The following is a 24,832-nucleotide window of genomic DNA, read 5'->3' on the forward strand; positions in this document are numbered from 1 at the left end:
GACCCGACAGCGCGGGCGGCACTTCCCTTCCGATATGTCCACTCTTCTCACCCTGCCCCATGGGAACATCCCATCTTTTTACGTCTGTCGGTTTCGCTCAACTTTTTCGATATCCCCTTTCTCAATATGCTTTGCTGGCAACTCTCTCTCTCTCTCCCTCACACACACACACACACTCACTCACTCTCTCACTCTCTCTCACACTCACTGTTATCCTGCTGTTCTGGTACCTTAGCTCACTGATCCTCTATCAGCACCCCTGGAACTCGCATGTGAGCTTCAAACACGTCCTGGTTGTCGGTATCCAAACAAAACCCGCCACGACAGCAAAGGTCTCCAAGCGTCCATTGTAAACGAGATTTGCTTTTCTTTTTTTGTTTCCAAAAATCCCGAGGGTTTGGATCGGGTCCCGCCTTTGACAAAAGATTCCAAATTCTCAACTTGCGACTTCAGCTTCTACTCTATGCATTCTCTTGGTTTTGGATACTCGAGCCACATTGTGGAATTACAACAACCTGAACACAGGCTCAAGATACCTAGCCATATGTCCCCGAGTTCCATCAAATAAACGCAAACCACACCCAATTCCTAACTCTCCCCTTCCCCCAAAGTTCCCAAAGTGGACTCAGTCATTAGTCTCGAGCCTCGGTTGGCTTTCCCCCTCCCTGTTCGCAACCCCAACCACCCCCCCTTCCCACAAGGAAACAAAACTCCACCAGCTCGCGCACAATTGGACTTCACAGCTATCCATACACACATATCACAAGCACTCGTAGTAGGTAGCGCGGTTACGGTATACGATACAGTGGATGCCTTACCTTCACCTTCCCAGCATATCGGATACGCGCCGCCGAGCGGGTCCATCGAAGCGAGCATCTGCTCCATCCCGAGCGTCGTCGGTCGGAGAGAAAACCTCACAAGCGAAGCGAGCGAGCCAGCGCTCAGACACTTTCATATGTCAATATGCCATGCTTTATTATGCTCGAGTCCCCGCGATTGGCCATGGCAATTATCTTACTACAAGCCCAATCTCGGCGTGTGAATGCCGGCCGGCTGGATAACTTCAACTTATTGGCAACGACCGACTGCAACTCTTACAAAGCAGCTTCATCACACACACCTATTACTGAGAGAGAGAGAGAGAGAGGCATAGTCAACCGCAGGAATGATAACTCATATTCATAGGAAAACCCCTCAAGACCTACTCCATAACCCCTGTTCTCTTTGCCCTCCCCCCCGTCAGTCTCTTACAATTCTATTCATCATCTCTTCATTAAACCCCCAACAACCTCAACCTCCTCAACTCCTCCCTCGTCCCCTCAACATCCCCCCCCGCGCAAAGCGACACCTACGTCGCCACCACATGCTGTCCGCCCCCACCAACCCCATTCTCACTCCTCGTCTTCCTCTTGCTACTAAAACCCCCCTCCGCCCCTTGAGGGTGATCGCTGACAGGCTCATGATCGCTCACCACCTCCATCCCCGTCACCACCGGAAACGGGCTCAACACCTTGCTGATATCCCCCCACCACTCCTCCCCAAACCTCCTGTACCACTCCACCGTGATCCTCAGCCCCTCCGCAAAGCTCGTCTTCTGATCCCACCCCAGCTGCCTCAGCTTCGTCCCATCAACCGCATACCTGTGGTCGTTGAACGGCCGATCGTGGGTGTACTTGACCCACCGACCAAACTCGTCGGGCGTCCCGTGAGAAATGCCCATCTCGTCCAGCAGCTTGCCGCAGAGCGACAAGTTGCTGATCTCATCGTACGATCCCACATTGTAAATCTGGCCCAGCTGGCCCTTGTGGAGAATCGTGTCAAACGCGTCCGCCGCGTCGCCCGCAAAGAGGTAACGCCGCGTGGGCGAGCCGTCGCCGTGGAGGACAACTGGTCTGCCCCGGTTCAAAAGGCAGGCGAATTTGGGTATGATTTCTATTCCTCGTCAGTAACATCACCACACACACGGCTTCAAAACCGGGCCAAAAACTCACTCTCGGGATACTGATGCGGCCCATAAACATTGTTGCTCCGCACAATGATCACCGGCAGCTTGAAGCTCTTCTGATACGAATGCACCAGCATCTCGGCCGCCGCCTTGCTCGCCGCGTACGGGTTCGTCGGCGCCAGAATGCTCGTCTCCAGCAAGTCGTCATCGTCGTCCTTAACCTCGCCGTAGACCTCGTCGGTGGAAATGTGGATAAACCTCTTGATGCCCACCTTCTTTGCGCTCTCGAGCAAGACGTGGGTCCCGTACACATTCGTGTGGGTGAACCCGTACGAGTTGCCAAAGCTCAGATCAACATGCGACTGGGCCGCAAAGTGGAAAATGGTGTCGATGTTGTACCGCTCGAGGCAGCCCAGGACCTCGGACGGGTTGGTGATGTCGCCCTGGTGGAAGGTAAAGTTTCGTTTGTCGTTGAGGACTCTGGTGTTGTTGAGTGAGGAGCAGTAGTCTAGCTTGTCGAACGAGACAATGTTGTAGGCGTGAGGGTAGGTTAGTGTGAGGTGACGGACGAGCCAGCAGGCGCTGCGGGAAACATTGTCAGTTCCTGGAAGACCGAAATGCCGAGCCGGGTAACTTACATGAAGCCGGCGCCTCCCGTGATCATGATATTCTTGACATCGGGCAATGGGTCAAACTTGGTGCTGCCCGTGAAGATGGGCGCCTCCTTCCAGATGCCATAGTCCTCGAAGAAGCTGTTGTTTCGGCCGGGAGGGCGATAAGCTGGAAAATTGCGGTGAGCATAGACGTTCGGCTTTTAGATGCTCAAAAAGGCGAGGGCTGCCTTACCATTGACTGACCCAGCGGGCGAGACTGCCCCAGCCGCGATGGTCATTGTCTCTTTTAGGTTTTGTGAGATATAAAAGTATATATGGCGAGAGAGAAAGGTAAATAATGCGGAGCGCGTGTTGTCCGTCAGGAAGAAGTTGAGGCGGGCGGTTGGTTCAAAAGAGAGAGCAAGCAACCTGGAACGACGACCGGATCCTGGAGCAGAAGAGTAAGTACGAGCGAGGAATGCAGACCAGTATGATGAACCCTCCCTAGATATATATCTCTCTCTCTCTCTCTCTCTCTTTTTATTTTTTTGTTGTTTTTTTTCTCTCTTTCTCTCTCCGCGCGACACGCACCAGCCGATACAAACACATATACGTACCTTACCCTTCCTCTTGTTTCATAGGAATTGTTGATGTCGGTGACATTGGCTTGTTGCTAATAAAAAGTAGAGGTCAAGCAGAAGCAAAAAAAGTACCATGTGCAGGAAAGCAAGCAGCAGCAGCAGCAGCAGCAGCACCACCACTCATGGCAGTGAGACGGAAGATCGGCCCAAACGGGCAAGGCCTGGCTTTTTTTTTTTGTGTGTTGCTTTGCTGCGAAGGAAAGGGTGAGCACACGGCGAGGAAATCATTAAACGGTACCTGATATGGAAAACGCAGAAGCCCCCTTTGCCTTTGCTCCTTCAGCTTTCCCAGCCTGTCACCGTCTGATCACTTTCCCGCGTTTGTTGGTTGGCAGAGTTCAGGGCTTCAGCTCCTTCCAGGCACACGAAGTAACCAAGCATGGAAACTAAGTACCAACAAGGCTCCAAGGTGGTCCCGTAGGTTAGGTAGACACACGTCCACGTAGTAGATGGAGAGAGAGCTATCATCTAGCGCGCGCCGCTTCCTCATCAAGCAGGTCTCCAAGTTCATGCCTTTATGAGGTATTCAGCCAGCCCTCTACAGATGGTATGGTTGTTGGCCATCTGATGATGTGACAAGGGGACCCGTCCGTTTTCTCGGCCGTGATGGGAGGGGACTGGAAGGGCTGAAGGAAGGGGTCCCTGCCTTGGTTTGGCGGTAGTTCAGCGGAGGGGCAGGGCAGCAAGGGCACCCCCACCGAAACAGAGTGTGGGCCGAGTGCTTCAAGCGGGGGGGATCATTTTAGCGCGCAAATCCCCCGTCTCAGGCAGTTCACCTATCTCCATCAATTCCAAAGCCCGTCGGCGAGGTGTTGATCATTTTTTTTTTTTTGGGGGGTACGTACTACCTAACGGGTAATAGTCACCGTTTTCTTTTAGTGTAGTCAGGAACGAAACATCCACCTAGACCGCGGAAAACGGGCAGTATTATTCCAAAATACGCCATGCATATCCGTATCCTCATCCATTCTTCCAGCTCGACGGCAGGGGGGGAGGGGGCCTTTCTTTCTCGAACCACCATCTGGAATGGGCCTTGTCCATTTTGATGGCGCTATACGGGATCTGTGCTGCAGATTTCAATAGTTTTTGTGTCGACCCTGAATTCCAGCCGCAATGAAAGAAGGCCCGGGGATGGGGGTGTTGCTCTTCTCGCCGCAGGGCAGGTAGGATCAAAGTCAGCACCCCTCCCCCCGAACGCGGTGAGATGGCACTTCACAGTGTGGTAATTCCGATCAGCTCGGCTTACCTTATGCCTTTCAGTATAGGGAGGATCGGCGCGCCTCATCGAGGGGAAGGGGGGGAAGGGGGCTTATCTCCTTCACGCTTGACAATCCAACACACTGGTTTTCCCTTCTAGGTGATGAAATGAGTATTCTCACCACTTTCTTCCGCTTCGACCTCAACTTTATGTTTCCACATATGACATATCTCCAACCTTCGTCCAACTCGCAAGGTTGAGATCGATCGACTTGAGCGACGCTGCTATTGTGCTATACATGGCCCAATAGCAGGCCATACTCTCCTTGACGATACCACCTCACCAACGTAAGCTTAAGCAGACACTATAACTTTTTATTTTTATTTTTAATTAATTAACCCCCAACTTCTGCCCATTGATTCTCTCCCGCAGCAGCGAGCGCGGCCGCCGTCATGGCTGCTACTGCATCGACCGAACAACGCAGCGAGGGACGGGCCGGTTCCTTCTCCTCCTCCTCGTCCGACACGGCGACGCATGTCGGGAGCAGCACCGTCTTGGCGCGACTGGGCGACGAGGAAAAGCTCACCCCGCCAGAAGACCTCGAGATTCACGAGCTGGAGCAATACGGGGACCACTTGTCCAACAGCGAAGATGATGCGCTTCTCATGGAAAAGGATCAAGATGAGCCGCCCAAGCCGCCTCAACCACCGCCAGAACCGAAGAAGAGTTCTTTCTGGTCGTCACTGATATGGATGACGGTCAACACTTTGGCTACAATCGGAATTGTAAACCCCCCCCCGCCCTTTGTCATCTTCACGAACTGACTGTTGAATAGGTCTTCACCAACAAAGCAATCTTCACCGACCCCTCCCTGAAACTAGCCCAGCTCTCCTTCGCCTCCTTCCACTTTCTCGTCACCTACCTAACCCTCTTCACCATCTCCCGCCCCCGCTTTGCGTTCTTCGTCCCCCGGCGCGCTGCCATAAAAGACATCCTCCCCCTCAGCATAGCCATGTCCCTCAACGTCATCCTCCCCAACCTCTCCCTCGCCTTTTCCTCGGTAACGTTTTACCAACTCGCCCGGATCTTGCTGACCCCCACCGTCGCCCTGATGAACTACATCCTCTACCGCGCCACCCTCCCCAGACTCGCGATTTTGTCTCTAATCCCCGCCTGCGTAGGAGTAGGCATGGTCTCGTACTACGACTCCCTCCCCACGAGCAACACCAACATCAAAACCACCTCCTCCCTCGGGGTAATTTTTGCCTTTCTCGGCATTTTTGCCTCGTCTCTCTACACCGTTTGGATCGCGTCGTACCACCGGAAGCTGCAGATGAGCTCCATGCAGCTGTTGTTCAACCAAGCACCTCTATCGGCGTTTATGCTGTTGTACGTCATCCCGTTTGTGGACACTTTCCCCGAGAGCTGGGGGGGTGTGAGCGGGAGCAAGTGGGTGTTGATCGGGATGAGCGGGTTGTATGCTAGTTTGATAAACATTAGCCAGTTTTTTATTATCGCGCAGACGGGGCCGGTGAGCAGTACGGTGGTGGGGCATGTCAAGACTTGTACTATTGTCGGGTTGGGGTGGGTGACGAGTGGGAGGGGGCGGGGGATAAGGGGGTGGGAGGGGTGGTGGTGGCGCTGGGGGATTATTGCGTGAGTTTTCCTTGGGTGAAAAGGGGGGTGAATGTGCTGACTGGTGATAGGTACTCGATTGTGATGCTCAAGGAGAAGAAGAAGGGTGGGAAGTAAGGTCAAATGTAACATATGCCGTGTAGGATGGGGTTGGTTTGAGTTGGGTTGATACAAGGGTGTTGATATCTCTGGGTAGGAAATTCGGGCAAGGCGTTTACGGTAAATCAGGATTACAGATCGCAAAGAGGGGGGTCGGGCATTGGTGAGAGCAAGAGGGAAATGATGTTGGCTTACACCCTTTCAAACATCCCAATGCTTCCATACCTTGGCTACAAAACAAAAACCAATAAATAGTCAAAATATCATAGTCACAAATTAATCCTAACAAATGGCCATTCATTAGTACTTGAGTATACACGAAAACCACGGGTATCAATTTCGCCTCCAGTCTACAAGTTGAAGCGCGTCCTCTTCTTCTCCATCTTGGCCTTCCACTCCCACTTGAGCGCATCCTCGCCCTCACTCCCCGCCCTGCCGATCCCCTTATCAACCCTACGAAGCTTGAGCGTCATCCTCGGGCCAATCTCCTGAAGACCAGCACGGATGCCCTGCATACCCTCCATCTCCTTGCCCTCTGCCGTGACGACATTCTTTTCCGTGGCTCTAGCTTCACGGAAGACATAACGATGACGGCGGAAGAAAATGTAATCGCGCTGGTTGTGCAGCGTTACGACTTGTCTGCCCTGCAACTCAGGTCTGGCTGGGAAAAGCGTGTTCATCGACTTGGCGGCGAGGAGACCCAGCGGTGTCTTGAAGTTGTTGAGGAGCAGCTCGGGGTAGTGGTTGGTGGCGTTGCCGTGGCCCAACAGAGACTTTCCTGGGAGGTAGTTGCGGATGGAATAGGTGAGGGTAGGTCCTGGCGCGGCATCTTCGCTGTTGAGGTGTACGATGCTCATCTGGTGGGGACGCTTGAGGTCCTCGTGGACGACGACGAGAGCTGTGTAACCACGGTCTGTCGCATGTTAGCATCCGATCTTACGGGAAAGAGGTAGAGAGGGAAAACATACTCTTTGCAAACTTTGCAATTTCCCTGACGCTGTACTTGTGACCCCAGCGGTGACCGCTACGCCTGATATAGGTCGAGTTGGGGAAGATGGCGCCGATCTCCTCGGCCTCCTTGTGTATCGTCGCGTTGAGCGAGGTGGTGACGAGAATCTTGGGCATCGGGGGAGGTTCATCGCTAAAGAGGTGCTCGAACTGCCGCGTAAGAGAATCTGGCGTCAAATCAAGGTTTGTTGATGTCGTCGAAGGGGCAATGCTCGGTTGTCTTTGCGCCCGTTTCCTCTGCAGCTTCTCCTCGCGCTCCTCGTCGTCTTCCCCGTCGTTTTCAGAGTCGGAATCCAACATGCTGTCGGCATCGTCGTCCTTTTCCTCCTCGTCATCCTTCATCGCGGCATCCGCCTCAGCAGCAGCGGCAAGCTCGGCCTGTTCCATGCGACGGCGCTTCAAAGCTGCCAGATCAACCTGTGCCCCCAAGCTATCGTCGTCGACATCGTCCCACACTCTCTTCTTGTCAATGCTCGCGGGCTGGTTCTTGGCAAGTCTTTCCTCTCTCAATTCGGGGTTCTTGGCCTCCTCTCTTCTGCGGCGATGACGCTCTTCGTGACGGGCCTTGTTGGCGATCTTCTTGTCCTCGATGTACATTTGCTTGCGTCTCAATTTGTTGCCCGTTTTCAGGGACAGGGAAGACCCTCCGGAGCGTGAAGACCCCATTTTGGCGATTGTTTGCGGTGGTTAGTAAATTGGTCGAAGAGGTTTTGCGATGGTGACGGCGATGGTTGATTGATAGCGATTGGGAATCTCCAAAAAAAAATTTGGACGGCTGGCTGCAATCGATTGTTGATCCATGCGCTCCGGGGGACCCCAGCACTCACTGTTGACGGGCAGCCCACAGGGTTCTCAACGGGTCCGTGCATCGAAATCCAGAAGGCGGGACAGTGAGGGGCACATCTTCTTGGAAAATAGCGGTTAATTGAATTTCCGCTGATTCATGCCCCTCCAACCCTGAAGCCCCGGACAGTGTCTCGCCGTAGAATGCATCCACCGTGCCATGGCTGGTGTGGTGCCCTGCTGTGGCAGCCGTTTCCTGGGTTTCATCTATCGGGTCTCGAAAAAAAAAAAAGAGGAGTGCCTTAGAAAAACGGCCACCGTGACTCACTGAGAGGGGGGACGAGGCCAACACTTGCAATTGGGGGAATGAAGCCTCTTCTGTCCCTCATTCTCACCCGCCGCCTGTCTTCACCACTTGTTGCTGGCACTCCACTCCACTCCAACAACAACTATACATCTGTAGTAGCCCCTCTCCGTAGGCTTCACCGTCCAGCCTTTGCCCCGTCTACCCCGCGCCTCAAGTTCCAGATACCGCAGACCAACAAAAAGAAGCCCGAAAAGATGTCGACAGATGCCACCACCCTCAAGGGCCAGCCCCTCGACAGGGCCGCCCTCGACGCCATGCTGAGGCGGCGTCTCTTCTACACTCCCTCGTTCGAAATCTACGGCGGCGTCTCTGGCCTCTACGACTATGGCCCGCCGGGTTGCGCTCTTCAGGCCAATGTCATTGACCTCTGGCGCAAGCACTTTATCCTGGAGGAGGACATGCTCGAGGTGGACTGCACTGTCCTGACCCCCCACGATGTTCTCAAGACCTCCGGCCACGTCGACAAGTTTGCCGACTGGATGTGCAAGGACCCCAAGAACGGCGAGATCCTCCGTGCCGACCACTTCGTCGAGGACATCCTCGAGCAGCGACTGAAGGGCGACAAGGAGGCCCGCGGCCTGAAGGTGGAGGAGAAGGAAGAGACAGACAAGAAGAAGGCGGCCAAGAAGAAGAAGAACAAGGGCGGTGTTGAGGCCGTCAGGCTTGACGATGCCGTGGTCAAGGAGTACGAGGAGATTCTGGCTCAGATTGACAACTACAACGGTGAGCAGCTGGGCGAGCTGATCAAGAAGCACGATCTCCGGAATCCCGCGACCGGCCTCCAGCCCACGCCTCCCGTCTCCTTCAACCTCATGTTCCAGACCTCAATTGGTCCCAGCAGCAACCTCCCTGGTTACCTGAGACCGGAGACGGCCCAGGGCCAGTTCCTCAACTTTGCCAAGCTCTTGGAGTTCAACACGGGCCAAATGCCGTTCGCCTCTGCCTCCATTGGCAAGTCTTACCGCAACGAAATCTCTCCCCGCGCCGGTCTCCTCCGTGTCCGCGAGTTCTTGATGGCCGAGATTGAGCACTTTGTCGACCCGGAAGGCCACAAGAAGCACGCCCGCTTCCACGAGGTGGCCGACGTCGAGCTTGCCTTCCTCGACCGCCACACTCAGCTCTCCGGGTCAACGGTCGTCAAGAAGCAGACGATCGGTCAGGCCGTCAAGGAGGGCCTCGTCGACAACGAGACCCTCGGCTACTTCCTCGCCCGTATCCTCCTCTTCCTCAAGAAGATTGGCATCGACGAGAAGAAGATCCGCTTCCGCCAGCACATGGACAACGAGATGGCTCACTACGCCTGCGACTGCTGGGATGCTGAGCTTCACACTTCGGCCGGGTGGGTTGAGTGCGTTGGCTGTGCCGACCGCAGCGCGTACGACTTGTCCGTCCACGCCAAGAAGACTGGTGCGCCGCTTGTTGTGCGTCAGCGCCTGGAGGAGCCGATCACTATTGAGGAGTGGGATATTGCGATTGACAAGAAGAACTTTGGTCCCTTTTACAAAAAGGACGGCAAGACGATTGAGAATGCTCTCCTGGCCACCACCCAGGAGCAGCGTGGCAAGCTTGTGAAGCAGCTGGAGGAGAACGGCAAGGTTGTGATTGACGTGCCTGGTGTGAACGACGGCAAGGTGGAGGTTAGCAAGGACTTGCTGGCTATCAAGTGGGTGAAGCGTGTTGAGAACGTTAGGGAGTACACCCCCAACGTGATTGAGCCTTCGTTTGGTATCGGCCGTATTCTGTACTCTCTTATGGAGCACAACTACTGGACCAGAGCCAGTGAGGGTGGTGATGAGGCCCGTGGTGTGAGTTACCTTTTTAACAGTCCGGTCTGAGCTCGTGTAAAACTAACTCTGTAATATCAGGTCCTCTCCTTCCCTCCGGCCGTCGCCCCGACCAAGGTCCTCATCGTGCCTCTCTCCTCCAACAAGGACTTTACCCCCGAGGTCCGCAAGCTCTCCCAGAAGCTCAGGTCGGCCGGCGTGTCCAGCCGGATTGACGACTCGTCTGCCAGCATTGGCAAGCGGTACAGCAGAAATGATGAGCTGGGCACTCCGTTTGGTGTCACGGTTGATTTCCAGACTCTGAAGGATGGGACGGTGACGCTGAGAGAGCGGGACAGCACACGGCAGGTGAGGGCGGAGGAGGACAAGATTATTGCGGCGATCAAGGCGCTAGTGGAGGGGACCAAGACGTGGCAGGATGTGGAGGGGGAGTTGCCGATTTTTGAGGGGCAGCAGGAGGTTGAGGTTGTTGTGAGGTAGGGGGTGGCTGAGGAAGAAAAATCGTAAAATAGTTTAAAGGGTTTGATAGTGGGGGGCGGTCAGCAAGCAAAGCAAAGCAAGCAAGCAGGGTTAGATTAGCAGGGTGTTTTAGAGATGGCTGTTCGACACTTTGGAATCTAGATGTTGGTTCTTCTACATTGTAGTACCTGTTTGCTGGTGGTGTAATATGGGACTTGTCTATCTTGGCCTTGGGCCAGAACGGTACTACTAGTGGCAGCTTTTAGCTATTACTCGACATCGACATGGACACCCAGATGACGTTGCCCGCAAGGAAGAAAGGGAAAGAAGCAGAGGTCGAAGCTTTTGCTTTCGAGAGAGGCCGCCAACGGGGCGCTTTAAAAGTCTTGTTTGACAAGGAAACGATTCCCGATCAGCATGAAAAACATGTTTTCTGTTGCATATTCTTTTTCTCTCCCATGTCAAAGCCGGTTGTTTTGGCTATTCCTGTCTTGTTCTTTTCCGCGACAGTTGAGTCGACCCCTTATCTCCACCGGGAGAGGGCATCGTTTCGGTGTTGATCACTTGATGGGAGGAGAGTTGTCAGTTTACCCCTTCTTTTACGGGATGAGATTTCTCTCTTCCGATCCCTGTGGCGGGATGGCGGATGAGACGAGTCAACAATGGGCATGAGTCGTCGAGTTGCGGGAAAGGGTAGGTTCAGGTTTTGGAGGCGGCGGCTAATAAACCACTTGACTCGATGGGGGGGGGGAAGGGGTTGGTTATGCTGTTGTGATGTGCATTATTCTTTGCTTCTTTTTACGACATGTTGAGCAGCTGGTTTCTCTATCAAAAAGTTGTTTCTCCACTAGGGCTGGACAGCCTGTAGAATAGCATGACATTTACAATTCACTTTGGATGGTATGTATCTAGCTAACAATGTCCGTTAGGTGGGTGCTCGAATCATAAACACATACTGGTGATGCTTCCCCTGCCTGGGCTATGATCACTACCAAGAGCGTAGGGGGATCCTGAAACGGCGCATACCTTTTTCGCTCAGGCAAAATGCAACGCTGCCACTGGGCCCCGCGATGATGAGAGAGCTTCTGTTCAAGATGAAGGACTGAACCCTTGCCAAGCCGGCGGGCCTTGCATCGTTTCCAACGGCGGCCGGGGGGGAGGTGCAGCAGATCCTCAAGAAATGGGGTGACTTTGCTTTGTGATCTGCAAAAGGTTCCCAATTAGGCGCTTGTTTTTTTTCTGTTTCTGTGATGGATGAGGTTTGTGTGTGTGTGTGTGTGTGTGTGTGTGTGTGTGTGTGTGTGTGTGTGTGTAATGTCTTCAAGGCGGCTGTTGGTTCACCAACAACAGGCCTGAGTGATATCCGCGTTGAATCTGTCGCTGAAAGGCGGGGGCAAAGAGGTCCCGGAGAAGTTACACATGGTTGGAAAAAAAATAAAAGGCTCCAACCTGGCTTGAGTGGGTTGCTTGGGCCGGTGGCCAGGAGGGAGGACGGGGACCTCCTGAGCTGGGATATAGGTTGTAAGAAGGTAAGGTTGGCGGAGGAGGGGGGGGAACCTGACCTAGGTAGGGCTGCGGCGGGTGAGGTTCTTTCGACGACCCCAAGGCACATTAGATCGAATATACCGGACGCAGGTGTAAAATCTTACCAACTGCATGTTCAGCTTTCTCGGTTATATGTGGCATCAAGGCCGATACATATCATGCCGCCGGCGGGACTTGCAAATATATAACGTACCTATCTTGGGGAAGAGGTTCTTCAGCAACTGACGGGCTGCTGGGTGAGGTGAAGGGGCCGTGTCTCCATTGTTCCAAAGTCTCAAACATGCAAGCCCGCCATGTGTGTGTGGTGCTCCGAGTGGGAATCGCGCCTAGGGTGGCCAATCCTTTGTGGTCGGGTGCCCCTCAATGTCTCGAAGGGCCGCCAGACCAGGGGCCCTGGGGATGGTCAGATAGCGCTGTACTTGTTTATTATGAAAGAGAAGACGTGTGAATAGAGGTACATGTCTAAGAGCTCTAGCGGCCGAATGGAGTTGGTTTTTTAGAATTGTGAGGGCGAGCGCACTTACCCCCCCATGCTGCCACAGCGCGTGGTTCCACAGGCACACCCGACTCTCTATCGCACCGTACCTTACCACCACACCTACCGACCTTTGTCTCTTTCGTCTCGTCTGCTGCGACTCCAACTTTGTGAACACGATCCCAGGATCTTTTTTTTTTGCCCCTTCCCACCTGGTTCCCCCCGTTGTATCGCACGCGGCATTACTGCTGGGAGCCTTGCCCGAGGAAGCTTTACCGAGTGATCGCCTGGGGGAAGAAGAACAACATCTCGTCACTTACCTCCGCTACCTACTCACTAGCCACCTCAGTGCACGCCCACCCGAAATATACGGCACGGCGCCAGCATAGAACCTCGCCGACTGACTGACCGACTGACCGCCCATCCGTCACCTAGGACTTGGACTTGGACTTGGACTCGGACGTGGACATCTCCACCTTTTCCAACGAGAGAATCCCAGCCAACAACGTCTAGCAAGCAAGCAAGCGACTGCTGTGGACGTCGCAAGTTGTATCCTCTGGGCTGCTTGGCAATAGAATACACCCTTCGGCCTCGCGCTGCGCAGTGCTGCAGTTGCTGCTGCCGGTGGAAGTTGTCTCTCATCTTCATTGCGAAGCATCACGGGTCGTGTTTCGTTGACATCGGTAAGTCCGCACTGTCTTTTTTTCCTCCTGTCTCGACTAGGTTGTTGCCAGCGCCCAGCCTTGCCCCCTTTTCCTAACCTTCCTGACCGTTGGCGATCGCTAAAGAGACCCTGCCTTCAGCCAACACAAGCCTACCTTAACTTTGACGACTTTGACGACGACTTTGACGACGACTTTGACGACGACTCCTGCTTCAAGTCGCTGTAATAATATTCATCGACGACGACATGGCGATGCACAACAGGTATGCATGTTCCACGACGCCACCGCTCATCTGTCCCCCTTTTCTAATCACGGCTCCTCTGCCTGCTGGTGGGTGAGCTGTCCAGGCCCCCGGGCGCGGACACCACACTGTCCACTGTTCACTGTGAGCCACAAGGGCCGGGGTTGCATGGGTGGGAAGCACGTCGGGATCATCTTGTTGCGCTGCCGTTCCCCAGAGAAACACCCTATTAGCGGTGGAGCTTGCGACCTGACCCCGCTGGGCCTGTCCGCTTGCTGGCTCCCTGCTCGCCATGGACTCCATCGCCTGTTTTCTTTAATATTAAAAGACCCCGCCAGGGGGGAGGACAAGCAAGCTGATGTTTTTCTCCTATATAGTGTTTACGCGAACGGGCAGTTCATGAACCCAGGGCCTGCCCCCAAACCTCCGTCAGAGAAGCCTCGCCTGGGCCTGATGCCGAATGTCAACCTCCCTGGGTCTATGAGTTCCATGAGCCTGAACTCCCCCGTCCCGAGCAACTACAGCGGATCGACCATAGCCCTCCCCATCTCCCGACAAGGATCCAACACCATGGAAGGCGCCGGAGGACTCGCCATCATCAAGCAGGGCCCTGTTGGCCTTCCCAGCAAGAACCCTTTCCAGCAGTGGAAGCAGCGATACCTGATCCTGCGCAAGGACATTCTGGACTTCCACAAGAACGAGAACGGCAAGCAGCTCTACAAGATTCAACTATCCGATGTTGTAAGTGTTGGCCGAGTCGAAGACGACAACGGTGACCCCGTCTTCGAGATCAAGCGGCACTTGACCAACCAGTACGTCGGGCCGCCAGGCGACGACGATGGAAATGGCATGAGATCACTGCGTGTCTGCGTCAAGAGTGACGATGATTTGTACGAATGGATCGACTGCATCTACGCCCGCTGCCCCGGCGGCGTCAGCAACCCTACCAACTTCTCACACGCCGTACACGTCGGCTTCAACCCTCACACCGGCCAGTTCACCGGGCTTCCGGAAGAATGGACCCGACTACTCAACTCGTCAGCCATCACCAAGGAGGATGTCGAGAGAAATCCCCAGGCCGTGTTTGAGGTCCTCGACTTCTACTCCGACTTGGCCAAGCGCGCCGAGAACCCCGAGGAGTACCCTACACCCATCCAACAGACGCCCTCCCCGAACATGATGCAGAATGATCAGTTTGGCTATCCCAGCAGCGGGAGCTCGATCGCGCCGCCGAGACAGACCAAGCCCATCCAACCACAGCGTAGCCCCGCATCCTACTCGACGACCCCGAACGCGCAAATGCGACCGAACGAGCCGCAGCAACCCCCCATGCAGCAGCTCCAGAACGTGTCACCAAATTACATCTCGGCCGATCGCATGCGGGAAGAACAACGATACAGAGAATTGGAACGACAACGAGAACAGTTGAGAGAAAGGGAGGAACAGGCTCGCCGGGAGCAGGAGGCTTATAATGCGTCGCTTCCCAAGACCAAGGTTCCTCTGGCGCAGCAAGAAATCGGTGGCGGCTACGGCGCGCCACCGGCCACCGATAGATTCAACCCATCCCGGGCTGCCCCCAAGGCTCCAGGACAGGGACAGGCCCTCAAGTCACAGAGACCAGCCCCGCCTCCACCAAGCAGCTCTGCTTCTCGCCCTCCCATGCAACAGCAGCCCAGCTCTGGTCAAATCTCGTCCGGCCAACAAAGATTACCACCACGGCCTGATCAGGCTCAACCTTCGCGGTACCAGAATGGCTCGGCGGCTGCCACAAGGCAACCACAACCTCAACCTCAGGCTTCTCGCCTGCCCGCCCCCGTGAAGCCCCTGAATGTTGCCAAGCCAAACAATGATGCCGTCAAAGCTGCCGAGGCCGCCCTGACAGCTAAGCCTCCCGCGACAGAGCGCAAGCAGGATGTTCGCATGTCGACCATGTCTGAGAATGAGGTTATGGCCAAGTTGAGGGAAGTTGTGTCTAATCACGATCCCAACCAGCTGTATTCCAAGCAAAAGAAGATTGGCCAGGGTGCGTCCGGGTCCGTCTACGTGGCCAAGATCATCTCGCAACGACCAGGCGCTCCGCAGGTGTCGCAGCTCAAGGCCCGCGGCGGTAGCGACCGTGTCGCTATCAAGCAGATGGATCTGGCTCACCAGCCCCGCAAGGAGTTGATTGTGAACGAGATTCTGGTCATGAAGGAGAACAAGCACGCCAACATTGTTAACTACCTGGATGCCTTCCTTATGGATAACGACAAGGAGCTCTGGGTGGTGATGGAGTACATGGAGGGTGGTGCGTTGACGGATGTTATTGAGAACAACCCTGTTATTACGGAGGAGCAGATTTCTACCATCTGCCTTGAGGTATGTTGACTGATTGGGGAGCATGGAGGGATGGATGAGTGCTAACATGGGATACAGACATGCCAAGGTTTGGATCATTTGCATGCTCAAAACATCATTCACCGCGACATCAAGTCTGACAATGTCCTTTTGGACGCTCGGGGTAACGTCAAGATTAGTATGTTTTTTTATCTTCTTCTTTCTTTTTCAGTGCTCTTTGTCAGTCAAAGCAATTATGTGCTAACTTTTGTCCAGCTGATTTTGGCTTCTGCGCCAAGCTCACCGAGACCAAGTCCAAGCGAGCGACCATGGTCGGGACGCCTTACTGGATGGCGCCCGAGGTGGTGAAGCAAAAGGAGTACGGGCCCAAGGTGGATATTTGGTCGCTGGGCATCATGGCGATTGAAATGATTGAGAGCGAGCCGCCTTATCTGAACGAGGAGCCGCTCAAGGCGCTGTATCTCATTGCGACGAACGGGACGCCGAGGCTGAAGAAGCCAGAGAAGCTGAGCAAGGAGCTCAAGGCCTTCCTGTCGGTGTGCCTGTGTGTTGACGTCAAGAGCAGAGCGTCGGCGCAGGAGCTGCTGAATCATGACTTTCTGAAGCATGGGTGCCCGCTGGCGAGTCTGAGCGAGCTGTTGGCCTTTAAGAGGGTGGCGAAATGAGTCAATCATGAAACAAGGAAGGGAAGGGTGGGTATTGTTTGTTGAGAGGGATGATGGGTTAATTAGGAAGGGGGTAATTGGATGTCTTGTTGTCTTTTTGAGACTTGGACGTGTGAGGAGAGCGAGATATGGTTTTTTTAATAAGCGGGAATAGGGATGGATGGAAATGGAAAGGGGCCTTTTCGTGGAGGGATATAGAAAGGTCTTTTTTTTGGTGGTGGGGAGGAAGGCGGGCGAATGAGGGAAAATGTGATGTTATAGAAAAGTCGAGGCATATGTTTAGTGATTGAGGAAAGATAGTGAGCGGAAGAGATATGGAGGGACTTGAGTGAGCGAGTGTTGTAGGAGGATAGCTAAAGATATTGTGTTGCTGTTGTGTGTGTGTGTGTGTGCTGTTGTGTGTGTGTGCTGTTGTGTGTGTGTGCTGTTGTGTGTGTGTGCTGTTGAAGTTGGGGTGTTGTTTGTTTGTTTATATATATATGTAGTGTGCTTGGTTGTGTGTGTGTGTGTGGTTGTGTGTGTGTGTGGTTGTGTGTGTGTGTGTGTGTTGTTGTGTGTGTGTGTGTGATTGTGTGTGTGTGTGTGATTGTGTGTGTGTGTGTGATTGTGTGTGTGTGTGTAGGAAGGATTGATTCGATGGGTGAGAGTTGGGTGGTTATAATGGGTGTTTTTTACTTGTTACTTTTTTCTTCTGAGCGAAAAAGAGGATTTTTATTTATTTATTCAATATTCACACACCACCTATCCTGGACTCATGATTGTGAAGATTTATGTTGAGGTACTAGACTTTGGATCTGATGGCCAAGATCATCTTGTGTTCTCGTTCTGGTCAGGGTTTGGGGTGTTTGTTTGGTCGAGTTGTGGTGTGCTCTCCTTTGACTGGGTAGACTTGTGGACTGGGGCCGGGGAGGGGGAGGGGCATTTGGGAGGTCTAGATTTGTGCCTCGTTCGAGGGCGGGTGTTTCTGAGATATTCATATCATTAGTTTAAGGGGAGAATCCGGGGTAAGAATGACGGGAGGGGGGCGGGGGATTAAAGAGGCGTTGTGTGAACATGAAGGGACGCCCTCGTGGCGATCGAGGGGTTGGTTTCTTTGTCTGGGAGGGGAAGGGTCGTGGTGTTTGCGCAAGTGAGAGGTATTTTACACGGGATAGCCGAAGATGCGTTGAAGGCTTTAGGAAATATTTCCGAGTATTATTCTATGTGTGTGCCTTGATTAGATTTGCCGGTTGAGAAGAGAGAAAGTTACTAGACCTTGAGTTTGTCTCTGCTAGACTTTTATACTTGATAACGTTTGCCAATGAGGTGTGTGAGATGAGGTGTCATGATTGGGTACGATCCCAGTTTTACATCAACAGGCATTTAAGACGGACCAGACCATCTGTCTATACTAGTGTGTTGTGTATATGAGAGGGACTTTCCATTATCGTGAGATATCATTCTACATGCCGTCTACTTAGACCGGGCCATCTCCTCCGCGTCATATCTCCGTTTGTCTCTTTTCTGCTGCCAGATTGAGTTTTGGAGGTTAGATTTTTCGAGGACCTAGGCGGTTAACAAAGAAGGGCCCCCCGTTTTTGCCCCTGAAGATTGTCAAAGAGTTGATTTTCCTATCGGGGTTTGTTCCTGTCCCCCTTCCTTGGCGGGGTCGAGATCTGCAAAAGAGGTCTTTGGAAAGTATCCCGAGTTTGTGTCTTTTGTCTACAAAGAAGACTGGTGGGGTGTGGGTATAGCAAAGGAAGGGGTATAGGTATGAGGTGGGCAAGCAGACGCGAATACAGAAAATCTGGGCAGCGTTTCAGATTCTTCGAGTAGAATCCCTTCTGGAGGGTGATTGGTGGGGTTAGCTATGTAAGGTAGGAAGGGGAGAGGGAGGGGGGTTAGTTGGGGAGCATGAATATGGATTGGCGGGGATCTCTGTTGGAGGAGATTTATAGGAGAGATCTTAACCCCCCCATCGCTGGTGGAAGCTTTCGAGAAGGAGGGGAGCTAAGAGAGAGGGGGTTATTAGGGTCTGGTGTTGATGAAGTGTGACGAAAATGGAAGATGTTGCAGAGGAGGGTCTCAGAGCTCGGAGAAAGGGGTCGGCAAGTTGAGTCAAGGGGGGGTGGTGTAATTCACTCTTATAGCAGAGAAGACAGACGGTCATGCACACGGGCCATATCGCCGACGGGCCACGTCGTGGAGGGGCATGCGGTGGTCTTTAATGCTTCCTCCTTTGCGGACGTAAAAGTCGGACTATGCAAGGCAGGCGTGAGTGATAGTTTTACTTGTAGTCCCGATCGTCGCTCAAAATGCAAGCTGCAGGTCGGGAGGAAGGGTAAAAATGACAACCTGCATACCGCCCGAAATAGGACGAGCTGAACCAGGGACGCCACGTCTTCGAGAAGCACATCTTGAGAGAGAAAGGATGATCTGATGGGTGGATGGATGGCATCCGAGGGCGGATAGACGGCCGCAAGTGCCAGTCCATACAAGGCGAGTGATGGGCATTTACTTAGGTCACCGTCCATGTCGGATTCAGGGGTGATGTTTGGTGGCACAGACTGCATCCCCGCAGCAGGCTCTTGCTCCCCGCTGTGAATATTCTGAGAGAAAGTGACGGGAGAAATGGAAGGAGGAGCCGAGAGTCACCATCACTAATTAGGATACTGTAAATGACAGCCTTGTGACAGCGTGACAACTTCCAAGGTTCAAAGTGCGCAAGCCTTTGTCAGTTGTCAGTGCCCTTCCAACAAGTTCGAAGCCGGCTCCGGGGGGCTCACAGGGCTCACAGCGGTAACAAAGTGGACACGGTGTGGGCCTGCACAAAAAACCTGACGTCCGCCCAGTGGTCGAAAGCACCAGCTTTTGCAGCTAACCCCTAGTGTTTCATCTTTCCTCTTTCACTCCCGCCTGGTCATCTCAACCCCCCGAACATCGCTTTTTTTCTGGGCTGCCACCCCCCCACCGGCACTCAATCACTACTACAACCACGAACACCACTACCACTCACTACTACTACTCTCTCTCAACCTCACCTCACCTCCTCCCTCCTCCACACGACTACAACGTCGGCTTCTCTTGGACGACGACGACGACGTCGACGTTCTCCTCTCTCTCTCTCTCTCATCCCCCAGACTGCCACCTAATGACGCCTGTATATTGTTATTAGGTCTTTCTTAACATTTACTTGCATACTCTGTAGTCCGCCTGCGAAAAAGAGCGGGAGCACCTAGCAAAGGGGTAGTCGGACCACAAAGGAGAGCCGTCCCACCCTATCCCCAGGAAAAGCCAAGCCGAAACGCGCGAACGGGAGCAACCCTCAGCAGCAGCAGCAGCAGCATTTCTGCATTTCTGCATTTCTGCATTTCCATCCAAAAAGAGGTCAATCGAGTTTCTTGAACCACTCACCTCCCCCCTCCCCTCGACTCGACCTCAACCTCGACCTGAACCACCCCTCGACCCTCTTCTCTTTTCTCTCCTCTCATAGACAAAAAAGGCCCCGGCCACACCAACGACGGCACTCCTCTTCGTCACATCGACCTTGTAATTGAGTTGCAGCTGCCAGCTTGCGACTTCGTATTTGACTCGACTTTGCTACCCTTCAGCGACGCCCCTTCGGCCCGGCCTTTGCCGTTAGTTCTCAATCCTCGCTTAATTGGATCCTCGCAGTGCGGTCTTCCGCCGTGCATTATTTTTCCCCCCCCCCAGAGATCACCCTCTCCACAACCGACCGCGCTCTTCACGTCGTCGCACCGCTCTGGCAGTTTCGGGCCTGACGTTGTGACGCCATTGCCCCCAGGCCGGAAAAAAGGGAAGAAAAAAAATAAATACATACAAGTATCTGACGAGGGTCGGAATAAACGATAATCGATAATGTCGACTTCAAGACCAGGCGAGCATCTGACCATTGGCTACCCGCCACAGACCGTGTCCGCTCAGAACCGCTCCAACTCCCCAACAAGCACCTCCCCCAACGACCCCCAGTCCGCCGGCAGCACCCTGAGGTCTCCATATGGTCTTTCTCCAGGTCTGACGCCCACCTCCAAGATGCCGGGTGCTTCGCGCTCTGGTGCCGGTTCTCCGAACCACGAGATGGCGGCGTCTGGCCGTTTGTTCTCCAAGCGGTAAGCTCCCAGACACTCCACTCCCATCCACCTCCAGGTGAACACATGTGCTTATTTTTCAAACTCCAGGGCCCGAGAAATCCAAGCTCAAGAAGGCATCCCGGGAATCCCGGTGAATCCCTGGGGCGGACCTCCGACTAGCGGCAACTCGACTCCTCTTCGTGAAAACATCCCCGAGTCGCCGACCGATGGCTTCCCTGACTTCGCACAGCTACCCACACCACAGGAGCTTCCCTCAACACGCCGTGCTCGTGCCGGCACCGTTCCGTCTCGCTTCTCCCCGGGTGGGGCCGGCAATGGATTGCTTGCCATCCCGTCTCTGGCTTCCAAGACGTCTCGTCCAAGCCCCTCTCAGACGCCGTTCAAGTCTCCATCACCGGGCATCGAGTCATCCGGCAACGATATTTCCAATGCTTCGGCACTTCTCTCGAGGCTGAGGGCTGGCTCCATGCCACAAAGAAGCCCGTTCGCCCACGTGCCTGGCACCAGCTCTCCGTTTGGTCCTTCTATTTTCAGCAGCTGGAACCCCACCGGGACAGGGCGCGACAGAGGCAACACACTGGCCAGCATTGCCAGTGTTCCTTCCAACGGGCCTAGTTCTCCCGCGCAGTCTCACTTTTCCCGAGAGGGCAATGCTGAGAGTGATGTTCATATGAGAACGCTGGACTACCTTGGTCTTGCGGAAACACCTCAGCCCGCACGAGCTCAGATTGCTACTCCGACATATGTCCCCAACTATGCCGATTTCTCCAAGGCTGCCAACCGTTTCCGGTCTTACTCGGTCAACAACAAGGACAGATATGCGGACGAAGATGAGGATGATTATGACGACCCGGTCATGATGATGGAGAACCAGTATCTGCAGATTCAGGATCAGCTCGCTGCCACCAATGCTGCCATCCAGCAGCACAACCTGGCCGTCCAGGCCTTTGCGAACCAGGCTGCCCGTCCTCGTGCCAGGACCGCTGGTGTGTTGGATACTCCGGCCTCCCGTGTTCTTCGCAACTACTACCCCACTCCCTCTAGGCTTGATGAATCCATCACGGCCTCTGACATCCGTGTTTCTGGTGACAAGGAATACGATGATCTTCCGCAAGCCGTTGCTGGGTTGTCGCTTGGTAGGTCCAACAGCCGCAACAATGGCCTCTTGAGCGCCGAAGAACAAGGGCTGGAAGGTCCAACTAGTGCTTTGTGGCTAGGCAGCATCCCCACATCCACCACCACATCGACCCTGACGGAGATGTTCAAGTCGTACGGACCTATCTTGTCAGCTAGGGTCTTGACTCACAAGAACTGCGGCTTTGTGAACTTTGAACGGGTCGACAGTGCCATCTCCGCCAAGAACACAATGAATGGAAAGGAGATCTTCCCTGGTGCCGGGCCCATTCGCATCAACTTTGCGAAGCCCCCCTCCGCTTCCAACACGCCAGGACATGACGGAGCCATGCCCTCGCCCAGCCCTGATCCGTTTTCCAAGGGCCAGGACAACGCTCAGGGTATGGGCACCGGTGCCCCCGGTGACTCTTCTCCCGCTGCGCTTGTGGGCACTGCGACGCCGACCGTGCCCCCTCTTGCTGAGATGACCGGTGATATTCTCAGTATTGTTGTCCAGTTTGGGGCGACTGAGGAAGACAAGTACAACATCTCGGCTAGCCTCCAGCGGGCGATCCAGTACGGCGAGTTCGTTGACGAAATCCCTCCCATCAAGGAACCTGCGCACACCAGAATCCACGATGCGCCCAAGCTCCGGGATATCCGCAAAAGGATTGACAACCAGGCCTTGTCCCAGGCCGAGATCGAGAGCATTGCCGTTGACATGCTTCCCGAGATTGCCGAGCTTTCTTCGGATTACCTTGGCAACACGGTCGTCCAGAAGCTCTTTGAGCACTGCTCTGATGATGTTCGCGATCAGATGCTGGCCGAGATCGCGCCGCACATGGCCGAGATTGGCGTCCACAAGAACGGAACCTGGGCTGCGCAGAAGATTATCGAAGTGTGTAAGACACCGCACCAGATGAACCTCATTGTGCAGCACTTGCGCCCTTACACGATCCCTCTGTTCTTGGATCAGTACGGCAACTACGTCCTCCAGGGCTGCTTGAAGTTTGGAAGTCCCCACAACGACTTCATCTTTGAGACCATGCTGAGCAGAATGTGGGAGGCGGCGCAGGGACGATATGGAGCTCGCGCCATGCGGGCTTGTCTGGAGAGCCACCATGCCACCAAGGACCAGCAGAGGCTTCTTGCTGCCGCCATTGCTCTCCACAGTGTCCAGCTTGCGACCAATGCCAACGGTGCGCTGCTCTTGACCTGGTTCCTGGACACCTGCACCTTCCCACAGAGACGCACAGTTCTCTCGCCCCAGCTTGTGCCCTACTTGGTCAATCTGTGCACCCACAAGGTTGCTTACCTGACGGTCCTCAAGGTTATCAACCAGAAGGCCGAGGGAGACGCCAGGGACACCGTTCTCAAGGCGCTCTTCTTCACCCCCAATGATCAAGTTTTGGAGGCGATCCTGAGCGACCACGCGTGCGGAGCCACCTTGATTTTCAAGGTGCTCACCACGCCCTTCTTTGACGAGACAATCCGCAGCCAGGTAGTCGAGACGGTCAAGAATGTGTTGATTCGCATCAAGGCCCAGCCGGGACAGGGTTACAAGCGGCTGATGGATGAAGTTGGACTGTCCACCCGCAGCGGTGGAGGCGGTGGAAACAGCGCCTCTCGCGATCACAGCAATGACAACAGGCAACGACCAGGCTCGAGACAGACCCCCGGCAACGCTCAGCACCACCAGCAACCGCAGCAGGCTCAACAAGCTCAGCAGCAGCAGCAGCAAGGTGGACAGTACAACGGCAATGCCGCTCCTCAGTACTACAACCATCTTAATGCCCCTGCTGGCGTTCCTGGTTACGACATGGCATATGGAGTTCCCCGTGGCGAGGGGGTTGATGCCGGCTTGACCCAGCAGTTCCCAACCTTCCAGCAGGGAGCCATGTACAATGCACCAAACACGCCCATGGCACCCGCCTCCATCCAGCAGATGCAGTACCAACAGGCCTTGATGCGGGGAGGGCCGCCCATGAGCAACTACTACTCTGCCGCAGTCCCTGCTGGCTTCAACGGGTACCCGGACCAGTACCGTAACACCGGTAGTCCGATCCAGCCCCCGAGCGCTCAGCTGTCGAACGTCCCCGGACAGGCGCCATTCCCTCCGGCCCCCGGATTCGGCATGAACATGAGTTATGGCTATGGTGGCCAGGGACAGATGCCACCCAACATGGGATACATGCCGCAGCAGGAGCAAGGCAACAACAGCCGACGTGGACGTGTAGGTCGCAGCCCACAACCTGACAGACGCCGTCAGTGAACTGGGAGCATGTTACTCACATCTGACACTGTAACAGAGATGAAGATTTTTTTTCGACGATTACGGAACGGAACGCTAAATAATGATCATCATGCTGAGCGTTGGGATGAATTCAAATTATTGTACGGAATAGATAAAGCATTGGGCACAGCACAGCGGGCATGTGCCGGGCGTTTTTTCTTTTTTGAGAGGGGCCTTGATTCGTCGACCACTTTTGTTTCTTCTGGTCGACTGATATCTAGGTGTGGGGGTTCTGATTGCGGGTTGGATTTGGGTGGGGTGAATCAACAGTTCTGTATCACAGGCTGTTGGTTTTTCTTCCTGTCTCTTTTTTTTTCTTACTTCTTCCTGTTGATTACTTTTTGCAAGAGTACAAGTTTGTTCTTTTTGTTGATGTGAACAATTGATGATTTGGGGGGGGATGCCCTATGAAGAGATGGATGAGGGATGGGATTGTTGGGTGTGGGTTGGTGGAGGGATCAAGGTAAGAGGATGGAAAGGGAAAGGTAAAAGGGGGGGTTCATTAGGTACTGCACAATGGGCAAATGTTTTCGTTTTTTTTTTTGTTTTTTTGGATGTTGTTTGTTGCTGTTGGTTTGTGTTTTGGTGATTTTGTGTTGTGTGGTTGATTCTTTGCTGTGATGTGATAAGGGGGATTCCTCTGTGAGGGTCGATTGTCAAGGTGAGAGTTGAGGACGGGAAAAAAATTGAAAAAGAGTACCGGTGAATGAGAGGCTTAACTTGTGTTGTTTTGTTTGGTATGTGTTGCGTTCTTGTTCGGCTGCTGTTGTTGTCGTTGCTGGGCAGCTAGACTATGTGAGGCTATGGTGTAGGCATGTAAGGGTATGTGTATAGATGAGACGAAAGACTGATTGATGTTGAAAAAAAAAGGAGGTCGATGTGTGGATGGGATAAG

General features: G+C 54.0%; 7 protein-coding genes across 7 annotated transcripts; 5 read left to right on the forward strand and 2 right to left on the reverse strand.

The window, feature by feature from the left end:
• Positions 1-1,331: 1,331 nt before the first annotated feature.
• QC764_708350 (uncharacterized protein) lies at positions 1,332-4,432 on the reverse strand. Its single transcript, XM_062950454.1, has 5 exons — positions 3,156-4,432; positions 2,792-2,986; positions 2,584-2,725; positions 1,992-2,527; positions 1,332-1,932 (listed from the first exon to the last, which is right to left on the reverse strand). The coding sequence occupies exons 2-5, from the start codon at positions 2,835-2,837 to the stop codon at positions 1,349-1,351; spliced, it is 1,308 nt and encodes a 435-aa protein (XP_062796470.1). The 5' UTR covers positions 2,838-2,986; positions 3,156-4,432; the 3' UTR covers positions 1,332-1,348.
• QC764_708355 (uncharacterized protein) lies at positions 3,971-6,423 on the forward strand. Its single transcript, XM_062950455.1, has 4 exons — positions 3,971-4,378; positions 4,440-5,162; positions 5,213-6,033; positions 6,084-6,423. The coding sequence occupies exons 2-4, from the start codon at positions 4,830-4,832 to the stop codon at positions 6,127-6,129; spliced, it is 1,200 nt and encodes a 399-aa protein (XP_062796471.1). The 5' UTR covers positions 3,971-4,378; positions 4,440-4,829; the 3' UTR covers positions 6,130-6,423.
• On the reverse strand, positions 6,393-8,031 carry RPF1 (Ribosome production factor 1). The gene is made up of 2 exons (XM_062950456.1): positions 7,080-8,031; positions 6,393-7,024 (listed from the first exon to the last, which is right to left on the reverse strand). Exons 1-2 carry the CDS (start codon positions 7,783-7,785, stop codon positions 6,462-6,464), a joined length of 1,269 nt encoding a protein of 422 aa, XP_062796472.1. The 5' UTR covers positions 7,786-8,031; the 3' UTR covers positions 6,393-6,461.
• Positions 8,017-10,704, forward strand: GRS1 (Glycine--tRNA ligase 1, mitochondrial). Its single transcript, XM_062950457.1, has 2 exons — positions 8,017-10,074; positions 10,135-10,704. Exons 1-2 carry the CDS (start codon positions 8,269-8,271, stop codon positions 10,531-10,533), a joined length of 2,205 nt encoding a protein of 734 aa, XP_062796473.1. The 5' UTR covers positions 8,017-8,268; the 3' UTR covers positions 10,534-10,704.
• Positions 10,705-12,587: 1,883 nt separating this feature from the next.
• On the forward strand, positions 12,588-13,422 carry QC764_0103370 (uncharacterized protein; the record flags this gene model as incomplete). Its single annotated transcript, XM_062941096.1, has 3 exons — positions 12,588-12,638; positions 13,108-13,215; positions 13,336-13,422. 3 exons carry the CDS (start codon positions 12,588-12,590, stop codon positions 13,420-13,422), a joined length of 246 nt encoding a protein of 81 aa, XP_062796474.1.
• A 20-nt stretch (positions 13,423-13,442) lies between these two features.
• On the forward strand, positions 13,443-16,440 carry CLA4 (Protein kinase; the record flags this gene model as incomplete). Its single annotated transcript, XM_062950458.1, has 4 exons — positions 13,443-13,459; positions 13,816-15,796; positions 15,854-15,953; positions 16,031-16,440. 4 exons carry the CDS (start codon positions 13,443-13,445, stop codon positions 16,438-16,440), a joined length of 2,508 nt encoding a protein of 835 aa, XP_062796475.1.
• A 2,646-nt stretch (positions 16,441-19,086) lies between these two features.
• Positions 19,087-24,368, forward strand: QC764_708390 (uncharacterized protein). Its single transcript, XM_062950459.1, has 2 exons — positions 19,087-20,549; positions 20,619-24,368. Exons 1-2 carry the CDS (start codon positions 20,299-20,301, stop codon positions 23,914-23,916), a joined length of 3,549 nt encoding a protein of 1,182 aa, XP_062796476.1. The 5' UTR covers positions 19,087-20,298; the 3' UTR covers positions 23,917-24,368.
• The last annotated feature ends 464 nt before the right edge of the window (positions 24,369-24,832 follow it).

The sequence above is a fragment of the Podospora pseudoanserina genome, assembly GCF_035222485.1.
Source record: "Podospora pseudoanserina strain CBS 124.78 chromosome 7 map unlocalized CBS124.78p_7, whole genome shotgun sequence".
NCBI lineage: Eukaryota > Fungi > Ascomycota > Sordariomycetes > Sordariales > Podosporaceae > Podospora > Podospora pseudoanserina.